Source organism: Hyaena hyaena, unplaced genomic scaffold, assembly GCF_003009895.1.
Source record: "Hyaena hyaena isolate Hyena2069 unplaced genomic scaffold, ASM300989v1 scaffold_227, whole genome shotgun sequence".
NCBI lineage: Eukaryota > Metazoa > Chordata > Mammalia > Carnivora > Hyaenidae > Hyaena > Hyaena hyaena.
This window is the reverse complement of record NW_024080859.1, coordinates 1,887,150-1,901,106: the sequence shown is the minus strand read 5'-3', so window position 1 is coordinate 1,901,106 and position 13,957 is coordinate 1,887,150. Positions and strand designations below refer to the sequence as shown.

The 13,957-nt window shown below is 44.8% G+C and overlaps 1 protein-coding gene and 1 pseudogene across 1 annotated transcript; one reads left to right on the top strand and one right to left on the bottom strand.

The window, feature by feature from the left end:
• Positions 1-2,117: 2,117 nt before the first annotated feature.
• LOC120239242 (olfactory receptor 10H4-like) lies at positions 2,118-3,068 on the bottom strand. The gene has a single exon (XM_039243429.1). It carries the CDS (start codon positions 3,066-3,068, stop codon positions 2,118-2,120), a length of 951 nt encoding a protein of 316 aa, XP_039099360.1.
• Positions 3,067-11,868, top strand: LOC120239154 (annotated as a pseudogene).
• The last annotated feature ends 2,089 nt before the right edge of the window (positions 11,869-13,957 follow it).

Sequence of the window (13,957 nt, the reverse complement as noted above, 5' to 3'; positions counted from 1 at the left end):
CCGACTGAGCCACCCAGGTGCCCCTAAAGCACTGTATGTTAACTAACTTGATTTTGATTAAAATTTTTTTCTTGGTACAACCACTTCGCTAAACTGTTTGCCAATATCTATTCAAGTCAAACATAATTATCCCCTATGACTTGGCATTTACACTTGTAGCTACAGACTCAACACAACATGTAAGTATTAATCCACTAAAGGACATGTAGTAGACATCATAACAACATCATTTGCAGGAACCCCCAAATGGAAATGTCTAAAGCATATGTTCACATAATAGAGTATCATACAGCTCTTTTCTGTATGTATTTGAAGGGTAGAGTTTCCCATTGCCCTCGGAACGAACTCCTTAAGTGGACACCATGGTCTCACATGCTCTTACCCTCCCCACATGTCTACATCTCATTCCAGCACCCTCTTGGTGACTTCCAAGTCTCCCTGGTAAACTGAACATACCAATGTCCCCAAATGCACCATGGATAAGGACATCTTGATGGGGAGGGGTGGCATTAGTTAGTGAGCCAATACTAAGTAAAATAATGAATGGAACCCCAAAACTGCTGTAGCCAGTTTTGCTAAGGTCTCATTGTCAGTGTTAGTGAGACAAGTGTCTCATGAAGTCCCCTGGAGGCAGTGTTTCCCTCTGGCTGTGTGAAAGGGGTGTGTGCTTAGGGATGCACCTGCCTCCTTCCCTGAAAGGGGCCTGTTCCTTCTAATGACAGCCTTCTGCTCCCGGTCAGCACCACACTTCTCTCTGCAGACACCTGAGAGGCGGGTTCCTGATCACCAACTGCACACACGTGCACATTGTAATCGATCCTGCTTCCCCCCATTGTAGTGCTGTGGCCTGGGACAAATGATCTATCAGATTTGCATTTTCTGCATTTCAAAAACATGAATAGGAGTAGATGTGGGTCATATATAAATGTGGAGAAAGAATAATTTATTTTGAGTCCTAGAAGAGTGAATACATAGGAAACCCTCCCCACAGCATTTGGCAAACAGCAGGCACTCATGTGTGACAGCCATCCTTAGGTTTATTGGTATAAAACACCTTCTGCCTACAACTCAAATATCTGACCAAGTTTGAGTAAGAATTTATACCAATGGAAGTCTCCTCCTGGATGCTCAAACAAGTGATTTCCCAAATCCCAGCATGGGAGTCAGACAGACCTAAAGTTGCATATGACCCCTTCCTTCACATGTTGTGTGACCTCCACCAACATTTCTCATGGGCATAAAGGGGGTACCCACACCCTTGACCTCTCTTTGTGCCATCTTGAGATAGCACTGTGTCCTCCAACACATCCCCCAGTCAGATTCAAGAAAACACAGGAGTGAGAAATTGATGTTTTATTGAAAGTAATGCGGGGAAAAATGGGAAAGGATTTCCATAAGATGCCAGATAGCAACACTCTTTAAACATTCTGTATGTTCTTATCCAAGCGCTGAACCCTCTCCTCCCCCCTCTCTCTTTCCCTCTCTTACTCCCAACCTCCCTCTCCCTCTCTTTCCCTTCATTTCACATTCTGATATCCTTCATTCAACACAGATTAAGGTAGAAAAACTCCCTTAGACTCTATCCCCTCCAAAGACAGAAGCAATTATATAGAGTCAACCAGCTTCTTGGAGAGAAATAGCTTATTTAGTTTGTGTACATTTTTATATTAAAAGGTATATAAAATACTGGATGCATGCTTGAAAGAAGAGCTGATGACATTTATTATTATGCTTACTTTTGTTCATCCATATGGTGGTGAAAGGAACGTCTTTCCTTCCTTCTCCGTTTAAGAAGAACCATGGACATCAGTGCCCAGACACATCATGTGATGCTCTCCACAGGTCCACAAATAGATAACACATTTGTAGACAGAAGAAATGGAATGGAGTTCATCACATGGGGTCTTAAACATGACGTCATGATCCCTAGATCCTATGCAAGAGGGAGGCACAAAAATTGGAGAAAAACAAATACCTAGCAGGTATCCAACACCTATCGATGCATCCAACAATACTTACTCAGTATTTTCTTATACTGAATCCCTACAACAGTCTTATGGGGATGGGACCTTATTATCCCCAGCCATTTGTCATTTTACTCACCACCAAACTAGCCATCAGGAGCTTAAGGGACTGAATTTTCTCTGGAAGCTTTTCTTTATGGCGTTCTTGAGCTCCTTATTCCTAAGACTGAAAATGATCGGGCTGAGAAAGGGGGTGAAGACTGTATAGGTGGTGGCCATCAGGGTGTTACTGTCCATAGAATGGGGTCCCTTGGGCTTGAGGTAGATGATGGAGGCAAAGCTGTAGTGCACAATGACCACAGTGAGGTGGGACACACACGTGGAGAAGGTCTTGTGTCTGCCCTCGGCAGAGGGGATCCTCAATATGGCGGCCACGATGAAGACATAGGAGAGGACGATGAGGAATAAACAGCCCATCAGAGCTGAGACGCACACCAGGATCACACCCAGCGTGACAGAAGAATTCTCATTCCCACAGGCCAACTTCAAGAGGGAAAACACATGGCATAGAAAATGGTGGATCACGTTAGACCCACAGAAGGTGAGGTGAAAAACTATCAGGGTCACCATCATTCCCATGACTGAGCCACCAGCCCAGGTCCAGGATACTAGTCGGGCACAGTCACGGTTGCTCATGAGCACTTTGTAGCGCAGAGGGTGGCAGATGGCCACGTAGCGGTCGTAGCCCATGATCATGAGCAGGAAGGAGTGTGTGAAGCCAAACGTGAAGGAGAAGAACATCTGGCTGGCACAAGCCACAAAGGTGATGGTGCGGTGGGTGGAGAGCATGTCAACCAGCATGCGCGGGGTGACGGCAACAGTGAACAGAATCTCAGAGGTGGACAGGGCACACAGGAAAAGGTACATGGGCGTGTGCAGGCTGTGCTCTCTCCACACGGTGGTCATGATGAGGAGGTTGCCCAGCAGCGTGAACAGGTACATGAGCAGGTACAGCAGGAAGAAGGCAGGAAGGAGATGCTGTGGGAAGTTGGAGAAGCCCACGAGGATGAATTCAGACACCAGGCTATAGTTCTGACCAGCCATGGATGCTGCATCTGGTGAGATCAGAAAGGGAATGAAGGTGACCAGCATGAAGATCAAGAATCTATGCAACAGTACATCCCAGACAATATACGAAATGGATACTGCGTCTGTTAGAATTGAGAAATGACAAGGATACTCACTGGTTCTGCTGTTCTTCAGCATGGAGCTGAAAGTCGTGAGCGGTGCTATAAAGTAAGAAAAAGAAAGGAGGCACATAAGGATTGGAAGGAAAGAGACTTGCTTGTTCGTTCACCCAGAAAAAGGAAAAGATTGAAGACATAACATACCACGGCAATGAGAACACAGTCTGCAGAAGACTAGATCCACTCACAACATACAGTATTTCTCACAGAATTATTCCAGCAGTAAGCATTCAAAGTATAAACTTTAAGTAAAACTAAGATAACATTCCCAATAATGACACAAACTTAAAAACAGCTCTCTAGCATTGTGGTCTGGTGATTTCTGTACCAGAAAATTTGAGACTCTGATGGGTTTGTGTGAGTGCATTATAACTCTCCATTTTTATAGAGATTTTATCAGAAATTAACACTGAGATTGTGTGAAAATATTTATTATGCATACATTCAAAAGAATAGTCACCTGCTCAATGTCAATATAAGTAACATATTTTTAGGAAAGTAACTACATTTACAAAATTTAGTGAGAAGAGTTGCTGGGATTTTTTTGTATTTATTTGTTTGCTTGTTTTTACCTTTTAACAAACTTGGATGGGAGACAAATTGATGCTTGTATCTGCTTCTTCATTCACCCTGTGGCAATATGTTGTTTTAGTTGAAGCATATGATGAAAAACAGAAAAGTAAGGACCTGATGGTGCCCCAGAAAGCGTCTCCGGGACTCCAGGGCACTCATATCACATTTTGAAAAGTTCTGTTATATGATATCTAGTAATTAATCAAACACACGCAATACTGCCATATGCAGAAATGTTAACCATGAGAAAAAATGCAGATGATGGTCTGAATACGGGGAGGACAATCTACCCTCTCGGATGGGTGAGCGAGTGTGGTAATGATTACATCATCAGGACATCTGCATTACAGCTACAGTGAATCTACTGTATATTTGATAAAAGTTTCCTCAAGTTCCTTCTGAAAAATAAAGTCAGTACAAAACTATATCAATCTTGTAAAAATCAGCCCTGAATAGATACAAAAAGATTGAGATCATACCAGGCATATTTTCAGATCACAATGCTAGAAACTTGAAATCAACCACAAGAAAAAAATTGGAAAGCCCTCAAATACATGGAGGTTAACAAACATTCTACTAAAGGATGAATGGGCTAACCAGGAAATTAAAGAAGAAACTTTAAAAAAGCAGGGGTGCCCGGGTGGTTCAGTTGGTTAAACATTGGACTTCAGCTCAGGTCATGATCTTGTAGTCCATGAGTTTGAGCCCTGCATCGGGCTCTGTGCTGGCAGCTCAGAGCCTGGAGCCTGTTTCAGAGTCTGTGTCTCCTTCTCTCTATGCCCCTCTTCTGCTCACACTCTGTCTCTTGCTCTCTCTCAAAAATAAATAAACATCAAAAAATGTTTTTAATAATACATGGAAGCAAATGAAAATGAGAACACAACAGTCTAAGCCCTTTGGGATGCTGCAAAGACAGTCCCAAGAAGAAAATACATTGGATATCAATCAGGCCTATCTGAAGAAGCAAGAAACATCCCAAATACACAACTTAACCTCACACCTAAAGGAGCAAGAAAAAGAGCAGCAGATAAAACCCAAAGCAAGCAGAAGAAAGGAAATAATAAAGATTAGAACAGAAATAAATAACACAGAATTTTAGAAAACTCAGTAGAACAGATAAATGAAACTAAGAGCTAGTTTTTTGAAAAAATAAACAAAATTGATAAACTCCTAGCCAGGCTTCTAAAAAAGAAAAGAGAGATCCAAATAAATAAAATCACAAATGAAAGAGGAGAGATCACAACCAAAACTACAGAAATACCAACAATATAAGAAAATACAATGAAAAATTATATGTCAACGAGATGAACAATCTGGAAGAAATAGACAAATTATTAGAAACTCACACACTACCAAAACTCAAACAGGAAGAAATAGAAAATTTGAACAGGCCCATCATGAGCAAAAAAATTGAATTGTTATCAGAAATCTCCCAACAAATAAGAGTCATGGGCCAGATGGCTTCCAGGAGAATTCTACCATTTAAAGCAGAGTTAATATCTGTTCTTCTCAAACTGTTCCAAATAAAATAGAAATGGAAGGAAAACTTCCAAACTCATTCTATGAAGCCAGAATTGCCTTGATTCCAAAACTAAAGACCCTACTGAAAAGGTGAATTACAAGCCAATATCCCTGATGAACCGGGATGCAAAAATTCTCAGCAAGATACTATCAAATCGAATGCAACAGTACAATAAAAGAATTATTCACCATGATCAAGTGGGATTTATTCCTGGCCTGCAGGACTGGTTCAATATTCACAAATCAGTCAATGTGATACATCACATTAATAAAAGAAAGGATAAGAGCTCTATGATCCTTTTTTTTTTTAATTTTTTTAAATGTTTTATTTATTTTTAGGAGAGAGAGAGAGACAGACAGCGTGAGCAGGGGAGGGTCAGAGAGAGAGGGAGTCACAGGCTGAAACAGGCTCCAGGCTCTGAGCTGGCAGTCAGCACAGAGCCCGACGCGGGGCTCCAACCCACGAACTGCGAGATCATGACCCAAACGTAAGTCGGACGCTTAACCGACTAAGCCACCCAGGCGCCCCAAGAGCTCTATGATCCTTAAATAGATGCAGAAAAAGCATTTGACAAAATATAGCATTCTTTCTTGATAAAAACCCTCAAGAAAGTAGGGATAGAAGGAACGTACCTTAACATCAGAAAAGCCATATATGAAAGGCCCACAGCTAGTATCATTCTATGGGGAAAACTGAGCTTTCCCCCTAAGGTCAGGAACACGACAAGGGTGTTCACTCTCACCACTGTTGTTCAACATCGGACTGGAAGTCCTAGCCTCGGCAATCACACAACAAAAAGAAATAAAAGGCCTCCAAATAGGCAAGGAAGAAGTCAAACTTTCACTCTTCACAGATGACATGACACTCTACAAGGAAAACCCAAAAGATTCCACCAAAAAACTTCTAGAGCTGATACATGAATTCAGCCAAGCTGCAGGATATAAAATCAATGTACAAAAATGGGTTGTGTTTCTATACACCAATAATGAAGCAGCAGAAAGAGATATTGAGGAATCAATACCAGTTACAATTGTATCATTAAAACGGATTAAATTGGAGACAAATGCCCTGGCAAGTGTGGAGACTCATTATCGACATTATACACATCATTGTCATTTGCTTTTTTTTTTTAATGCTTTTTTTTTTTATTTCTGAGAGAGAGAGAGACAGTGTGAGCAGGGGAGGGTCAGAGAGAGAGGGAGACACAGGATCTGAAAGGGGCTCCAGGCTCTGAGCTGTCAGCACAGAGCCTTACACGGGGCTCAAACCCACGAATCGTGAGTCATGACCTGAGCTGAAGTTGGACGCTTAGTCGACTGAGCCACCCAGGTGCCCCTCATTGTCATTTTCAAGTGTGAACCTGGAATAGACACAGACTCTGATCAAATTAATTGGATACCTCAGAAAATATCCCTGCAAGATTTAAAACTTAATATGTGATAATTGTGGGAGCACAAATTGGGAAAAGAGGGATTGTTTAGGAGTTTGTGGTGGGGAAACTGGTCCTGTTTAGAAGCAAAGTAAATATGAATTTCTGCCTATAAACATGCATAGGTGGAATCCAGTTGGATTTTTGACATAAATATGAAACATGATGCTATAAAGTTAATAGGAGAAGGTATAGGAGAATAATTTTGTTGAACTGGGAATGGAAAACTTCTTTTGTTTTGTGTTTGTTTTTGTTTAAGAGAGAAAGAGCAGGGGAGAGGAGCAAAGGGAGAGAGAGACAGAATCTTAAGCAGGCTCCAAGCTCAGTATGGAGCTTGACCAGGCCTTGATCCCATAACCCTGGGATCATGACCTGAGTGAAAATCAAGAGCTGGACATTCAACTGACTGAGTGACCTAGGTGCCCAAAGAAGGGCTTCTTTAACAAACTTCAGAAGCACAAAATTTACATGATTTGAAAGACACAACAACATCCACAAGAAGGGTTTTTGTGTTAACAGAAAATATCCTGGATCCAGTTAATGGGAGATGGAAAAGTGAGAAAAATAATTTTCATTGTACAAAAAGGACCAAGGAATATGGTCTAGAATAAACAGTTACATCTACAAGAAGCAGAAAGCTTGATACAGAAAGATGTGTAGAGAAAAAGAAGAGAAATGAGCAAAGTCTGAGCGGAGAACTCACAGAAGGTGTGGCACAGGCAAATAAAAAACATGCTAAAAGAGAGAGGGACAGAGAGAGAAAAGGAAGGAGAATGCAATCGAAATCCAGTGTATATTTATTCAATGTCCCAAGATAGAAACTCTCTGGTGTTGATCAGATTTGGGGAGAAAGCAACCCTCGTGCACAGCCTGTGAGAACACAAAATAGTGGGAATGAGGAGTTCACGTACTCTGTGCACCGGCACATGTGCTCCTCAGCATCTATTGTGAGTGCTCAAAGGTATTTACAGGGGAGCAGATCAGCTCCCTCTTTCCATAGCATTGCTTTCAGCGGGGAACTGGGTGGGAAGCCTGCTTGTCCATTCTTTGGAAGGGAGTAGGTCACATGGGCTGGATGCAAACCCCTGGAGCCCCAGCCAGGAGTCTGATGCACACACAGCAGCATAAATTAACCCGCAAAATGATACTGAGTGTGAGGCAAAAAAGCAGATGAACGCTGCAGCATAATAACATTTTGGCGTATTGTGACACTATTCTGCAGGGTTCTGTCGCAGTGGATACGTGCCATTATACTGTGTCAGAATCCACAGAATGTGGGACGCAGACAGGAACCCTGGTGTATCCTGCAGGTCTAGTTAATAACAAGTAGTCGTATCGGCTCACCGACAGGAACAAATGCTCTATTGCAAGAGGTAAAAGAGGAAACGGTCTGAGGGAGAGAGGAGGTATGTATTTTTTTGTAAACCTATAACTTTACTATAAAATCAAAAAGTAAAAAAAAGTTTTATAAAATTTAAAAAGATACAAATAATTTACAGCACATTTATGCACAGAGAAGACAGCACGTATGTACAAGTATCTGCCAATCAAAACGCATACCTTTCCTGTGGGAGAAGGGTTGTTGACACTGGAGGGACAGGTGGTTGGCAGGGAACGTGAACAAAATAATAGAAGGACGTTGTGAAAACCAGGGACTGTCAAAAGCAGCGACTCAGAAATGTCATTGACTCAAACCTCCGCACCTGAATCCACCATAATATAAAAAAAAAAATACTTTTATGGATAACTTGAGCCTCGATTGTGCCCAGAGCGCCTGAAATCCTCTGCTCTGGGACAGGACCCAGCCACAATTGCACCCCCGGTCTTACTGGGGTGTTGTTCCGAAGGATCCCCCACAGTGGCGGTCAGCCTGGAGCCTAGAGGACAGGGAACCAGCAGAGCAGGGAGGGACGTCCCTGGAGAGAGGAAGGCTGGGCCGGTAGCTGGAAACAGTCCTCTGACCATGCAGGTATCCGCCCCCCAGGCCAGGAGCTGAGACGCCAGTGTCAGCCCCTTTCTGCGCCTCACCCCCCATCGCTCAGGACCCTTTCTCCCCCTAAACAGCTGTGTGCTCTGCTCCTCTCCATCTGCATGGCTCCACCTCCCTCCCTGCGCGGCTCACTGCCCCAGGCCCCTCCCCTCCTCCCACTCCACTCTGGCTTCCAGAGACATCTGTCTGAAACACACCCCAGGTGTGCAGTCATCAGGGCCAGGGTTCAAGGCCCAGCTTCTGCTGTGTGTGTCTGAGAAGGAACATTCCAGCCCTGAACCTCATGTCCCAAGCTGAAAACTGGGATTAAGCAGAGAACTCTCTCTAGAACTTCTATCTTCCACGAGGATTCACAGAAAAGGCTCCATGTGTACCTACTGTGGGTGGTTGTCACTGACTCTGATCACTTCTCTGTCCTCTGAGCTGCTCTCTTGTCATCAGTCTGTACCAGATGCACCAGGTGGTCCCATTCTAAACTCATGGTCTCTGACCCATTGGGGCCCTTAGGGCCTCTGCTAACCTGACAACACAGCTCCATGAGTGTCTGGTCCAACCTTGCCCCTCCCCTCCCCCTGCCTCACCCTGCAGTCTGCCTTCCCACCCGCTGCTTGGTGGAGTGGCTGCAGTTCTCCGGGCTGGGCTCCCCCATCTCCTCTGACAGGTGCAGGAGAGAGTTCTGTCCACTCTGGTCTCACACAGGATGGCTCACACACAGGTGCTGAGCTCATGTCACACACCTGCATCCAGGAGCGCCTCCAGCTCAACCCCTCTGCCTCCCCACAAGGCTCACCTCCAGGTTAGCAAAGGCCACCGTCACCCAACTCAGGACCCAACAGTACAGGCAAGATACACACCCGGAGCCAGGTTTCTGAATGTCAGTATGCCCGGAATTTGGGGTCATATATTCTCTGTGGGGGTGACTGCTTTGTGAATTATATAATATTTAACAGGATCTCTGTCTTCAACCCACCAATGTCATTAGTGTCCCCACCAATCATGAGTCACAACAGTAAAAGATGTCTCCAGATATGTCCACCTGTGTCCTGGGGAGTAGAATCACTGTCGTCTGAGGACCACACCTAGAAGCTGCAAGATGCACTAGGCTGGGTGAAGAGCCCAGGACCCAGCATGGGCACCCTGAGAAGCACTCCCGGCAGCTCCCCAAAGTTAAGAATCTGTCTTACAATCCTTCCGCCAGGCCCTGTTTCCATCTGCTGTCTGGACCTTGATCCTTACAACTGTCCCACTATTGCCACCTACCTTGTCCCTCCTGGTCCCCCTCAGCCTGGGCTGCCTCTTCCAGGAAGCAGCCAGCAGGAGAGGGCAGAAGACGGTCTCCTGTGTTACTCTGACAGCAGCACACAGGGGCAGGTGTGGGCCAGACCTCTGGGCTCCCAGAACTGATGCTGTGTGCTTTATCCCTGCTGCAGCTCCCAGCACGCTGCTCCCCAGGGCCACCCCAGGATGCCAACTGGGAAGGGCTGCCCTCAGGGTCTGGAGTGGCCAAGAGCATCATCAGAAGGCCTCCAGGGACCTCCAGCCTCTACTCCTTCCTCTAACTCTCCAACACAACCACGTCCCCCAGCTGTCTCTGTCTGCCCAGAGAGCCCCAGTCCCTGCTGAGGACTAGGAGCTCCCAGTCTTGGGGAGTCAGGGCTGGAGTAGATGTCCTCAATCCTTTAGGGTCAGGGCAGGGTTAGAGGGGAGGCAGGAGCTGAAGCCCAGAGAGAAATCCTGGGCTCTGCCCTGGGGTCAAGGCAGCTGAAGGGCTTCCCAGAATAAGGGTTATAAGCAGCTGGGTCTTGGAGAGTGGTTTCTTTTGGTCTATAGAAGTGTCCAGTGTCTCCTGGCCACACTGGATCGCCCCACCTCCTCTCATGGTCAAGTTCTACCCTATCCCTGTCATCTTGGTGATCCAAGCCAGAACATCTACACTAGAATGTGCATGCTTGGGCTATAATAACACATTTGGTCTTTGTCCAATTCCTGACACACAGCTTCTAAAGCCCTTCTCTCAGGAGTGATAATAGTGCATTTTGCACGCATTTTGAGGGTATTTAGAGTTCCTTGTTGTCCTTGGAACAGACTCCTTAAGTAGATACCATGGTCTTGCCCTTCCCACCTGTCTGCCTTCACATTCCAGAATTCCTCTAGCCACCTCCAATGCTGTGGGGTGCACTGGACAACCACTGTCCCCAATGCACCACGCCTCTGTCACCCTGAGCCTTTGCACTTGCTATACTTTTTCAGGAAACCCATGTTCCACGTGCCTGCTTTGCCTGAATCATACCCACACTCTCTTCATGTCTCAGTGTAGACATCACCAATTGCCAAAGTCTCTGAATCCCAGGTTGGGTCTGTGACCCACACTAGTTTCTGCTGCCTTCATCACATCTCTGATCATTCTGTGCTGTCATCTTTGGTTATATGACAGGTTCTTTCACTGGGCCTTGAAAGGGGAAAGCAGAGACCCAGTTCTTGGGTATGGGTGTATCCCATCACCTATAACGTTTCCATATAAAATAAGTGTTGAATAACATTTCTTTGCAATATGAATGAATAATAGGGCAAAGTAATGTGAGGACACAGAGAAGTCCTTTCTGTTCATGATTATGGGGTACGACTGCTACATGGCCATCTCCCATGTCCCCCTCACCCCCCCTGCGTACCACGCTACAATGTGCTCCTGAGTCCCCACAGCTGCTCTGTCTTGAGTCCTGGTGCTGGGCTGGTGGCTAAGTCATAGGCATGGTGGTGACCTTGATAGTTTTTCACCTCATCTTCTGTGGGTCTAACGTGATCCACCATTTTGCCTGCCACGTGTTTCCCCTTCTAAAGTTGGCTGTGGGAAGGAGACAGCCTCTGTCACCCTGGATGTGATCTTGGTGTGTGTCTTAGCTCTGATGGGCTGTTTATTCCTCATCGTCCTCTCCTATGTCTTCATCGTGACCGCCATATTGAGGATCCCCTCTGCCGAGGGCAGACACAAGACCTTCTCCATGTGCGTGTCCCACCTCACTGTGGTCATTGTGCACTACGGCTTTGCCTCCGTTATCTACCTCAAGCCCAAGGGACCCCATTCTATGGAAAGTAACCCCCTGATGGCCACCACCTATATAGTCTTCACCTCTTTCTCAGCCTGATCATTTTCAGCTGAAGAAATAAGGAGCTTGAGAAAGCCTTAAAGAAAAGCTTTCAGAGAAAATTGAGTCCCCTAAGCTCCTGATAGCCAGTTTGGTCATGAGAAAATATGGGAGAAGAGCTGGGGATAATAAGGTCTGTCTCCATAGGCCTGGTGTAGGATATCACTCATCATCAGGAAAATAGAAACAAAAACCACACTGCGATACCACCTCACATGGGTCAGAATGGCTAAAATTAACAACTCGGGAGACAACAGATGCTGGCGAGGATGTGGAGAAACAGGAATGATCTTTCACTGTTGGTGGGGATGCAAACTGGGGCAACCACTCTGGAAAGCAGTGTGGAGCTTCCTCAAAAAATAAAAAATAGAACTACCCTATGACCTAGAAATAGCACTACTAAGAATTCATCCAAAAGATACCGGAGCGTTGATTCATAGGGGCACATGTAACCCTAATGTTTATAGCAGTGCTTTTTTTGTTTCTTTTTTCCTTTTTTCCTTTTTTTTTTTTTTTTTACAAATAGTTTATTGTCAAGTTGGTTTCCATATAAAACCCAGTGCTCATCCCCACAAGTGCCCTCCTTCATGCCCATCTCCCCCTCCCTGCCCCCATACCCATCAGTCCTCAGTTTGTTCTCATCATTCAAGAGTCTCTCATGGTTTGCCTCTCTCCCTCTCTGCCACCATTTCCCCCCTTTTTCTCCCCCGCGGTCCTCTGTTAAGTTCCCCTAATCCTCCTATACGTGCAAACATATGATATTTGTCCTTCTCTGCCTGACTTATTTCGCTCAGCATAACACCCTCAAGGTCCATCCATGTTGCTACATATGGCCAGATTTCATTCTTTCTCATTGCCATGTAATTCCATCCTATAGATAAAACACATCTTGATCCATTCGTCTGTTGATGGACACTTAGGCTCTTTCCATGTTTTGGCTATTGTTGAGAGTGCTGCTATGAACATTGGGGTACATGTGCTCCTATGCATCAGCATTCCTATATCCCTTGGGTAAATCCCTAGCAGTGCTATTGCTGGGTCATAGGTGAATTCTATTGTTAATTTTTTGAGGAACCTCCACACTGTTTTCCAGAGGGGCTGCACCAGTTTACATTCCCACCAACAGTGCAGGAGGGTGCCCGTTTCTCCACATCCTCACCAGCATCTAGAGTCCTCTGATTTGCTCATTTTAGCCACTCAGACTGGCGTGAGGTCGTGTCTCAGTGTGGTTTTGATTTGTATTTCCCTGATGAGGAGGGATGCTGAGCATCGTTTCATGTGTCTGTTGGCCATCTGGATGTCCTCTTTGGAGAAGTGTCTGTTCATATCTTCTGCCCATTTCTTCACTGGGTTGTTTGTTTTTCGGGCGTGTAGTTTGGTGAGTTCCTTATAGATTTTGGATATTAACCCTTTGTCTGATATGCCATTTGCAACGATCTTTTCCCATTCCGTTGGTTGCCTATTAATTTTGTGGATTGTTTCCTTTGCTGTGCAGAAGCTTTTAATCTTGATGAGGTCCCAATAGTTTATTTTTGCTCTTGTTTCCCTTGCTTTTGGGGATGTGTCAAGTAAGAAGTTGCTGCGGTGGAGGTCAAGGAGGTTGTTTCCTGCTTTCTCCTCTAGGGTGTTGATTGTTTCCTGTCTCACGTTCAGGTCCTTTATCCATTTTGAGCTTATTTTGGTGTATGGTGTGAGAAATTGATCTAGTTTCAATCTTCTGCATGTTGCTGTCCAGTTCTCCCAACACCATCTGTTAAAGTGGCTGTCTTTTTTCCATTGGATGTTCTTTCCTGCTTTGTCAAAGATCAGTTGGCTGTATACCTTTGGGTCCAGCTCTGAGTTCTCAATTCTATTCCATTGGTCTATGTGTCTGTTTTTGTGCCAATACCATACTGTCTTGATGATGACAGCTTTGTAGTAGAGGCTAAAGTCTGGGATGGTGATACCTCTCTTTTTGGTTTTATTCTTCAGTATTACTTTGGCTATTCAGGGTCTTTTGTGGTTCCATACAAATTTTAGGATAGTTTGTTCTAGTTTTGAGAAGTATGTTGGTGCAATTTTGATTGGAATTGCATTGAATGTGTAGATT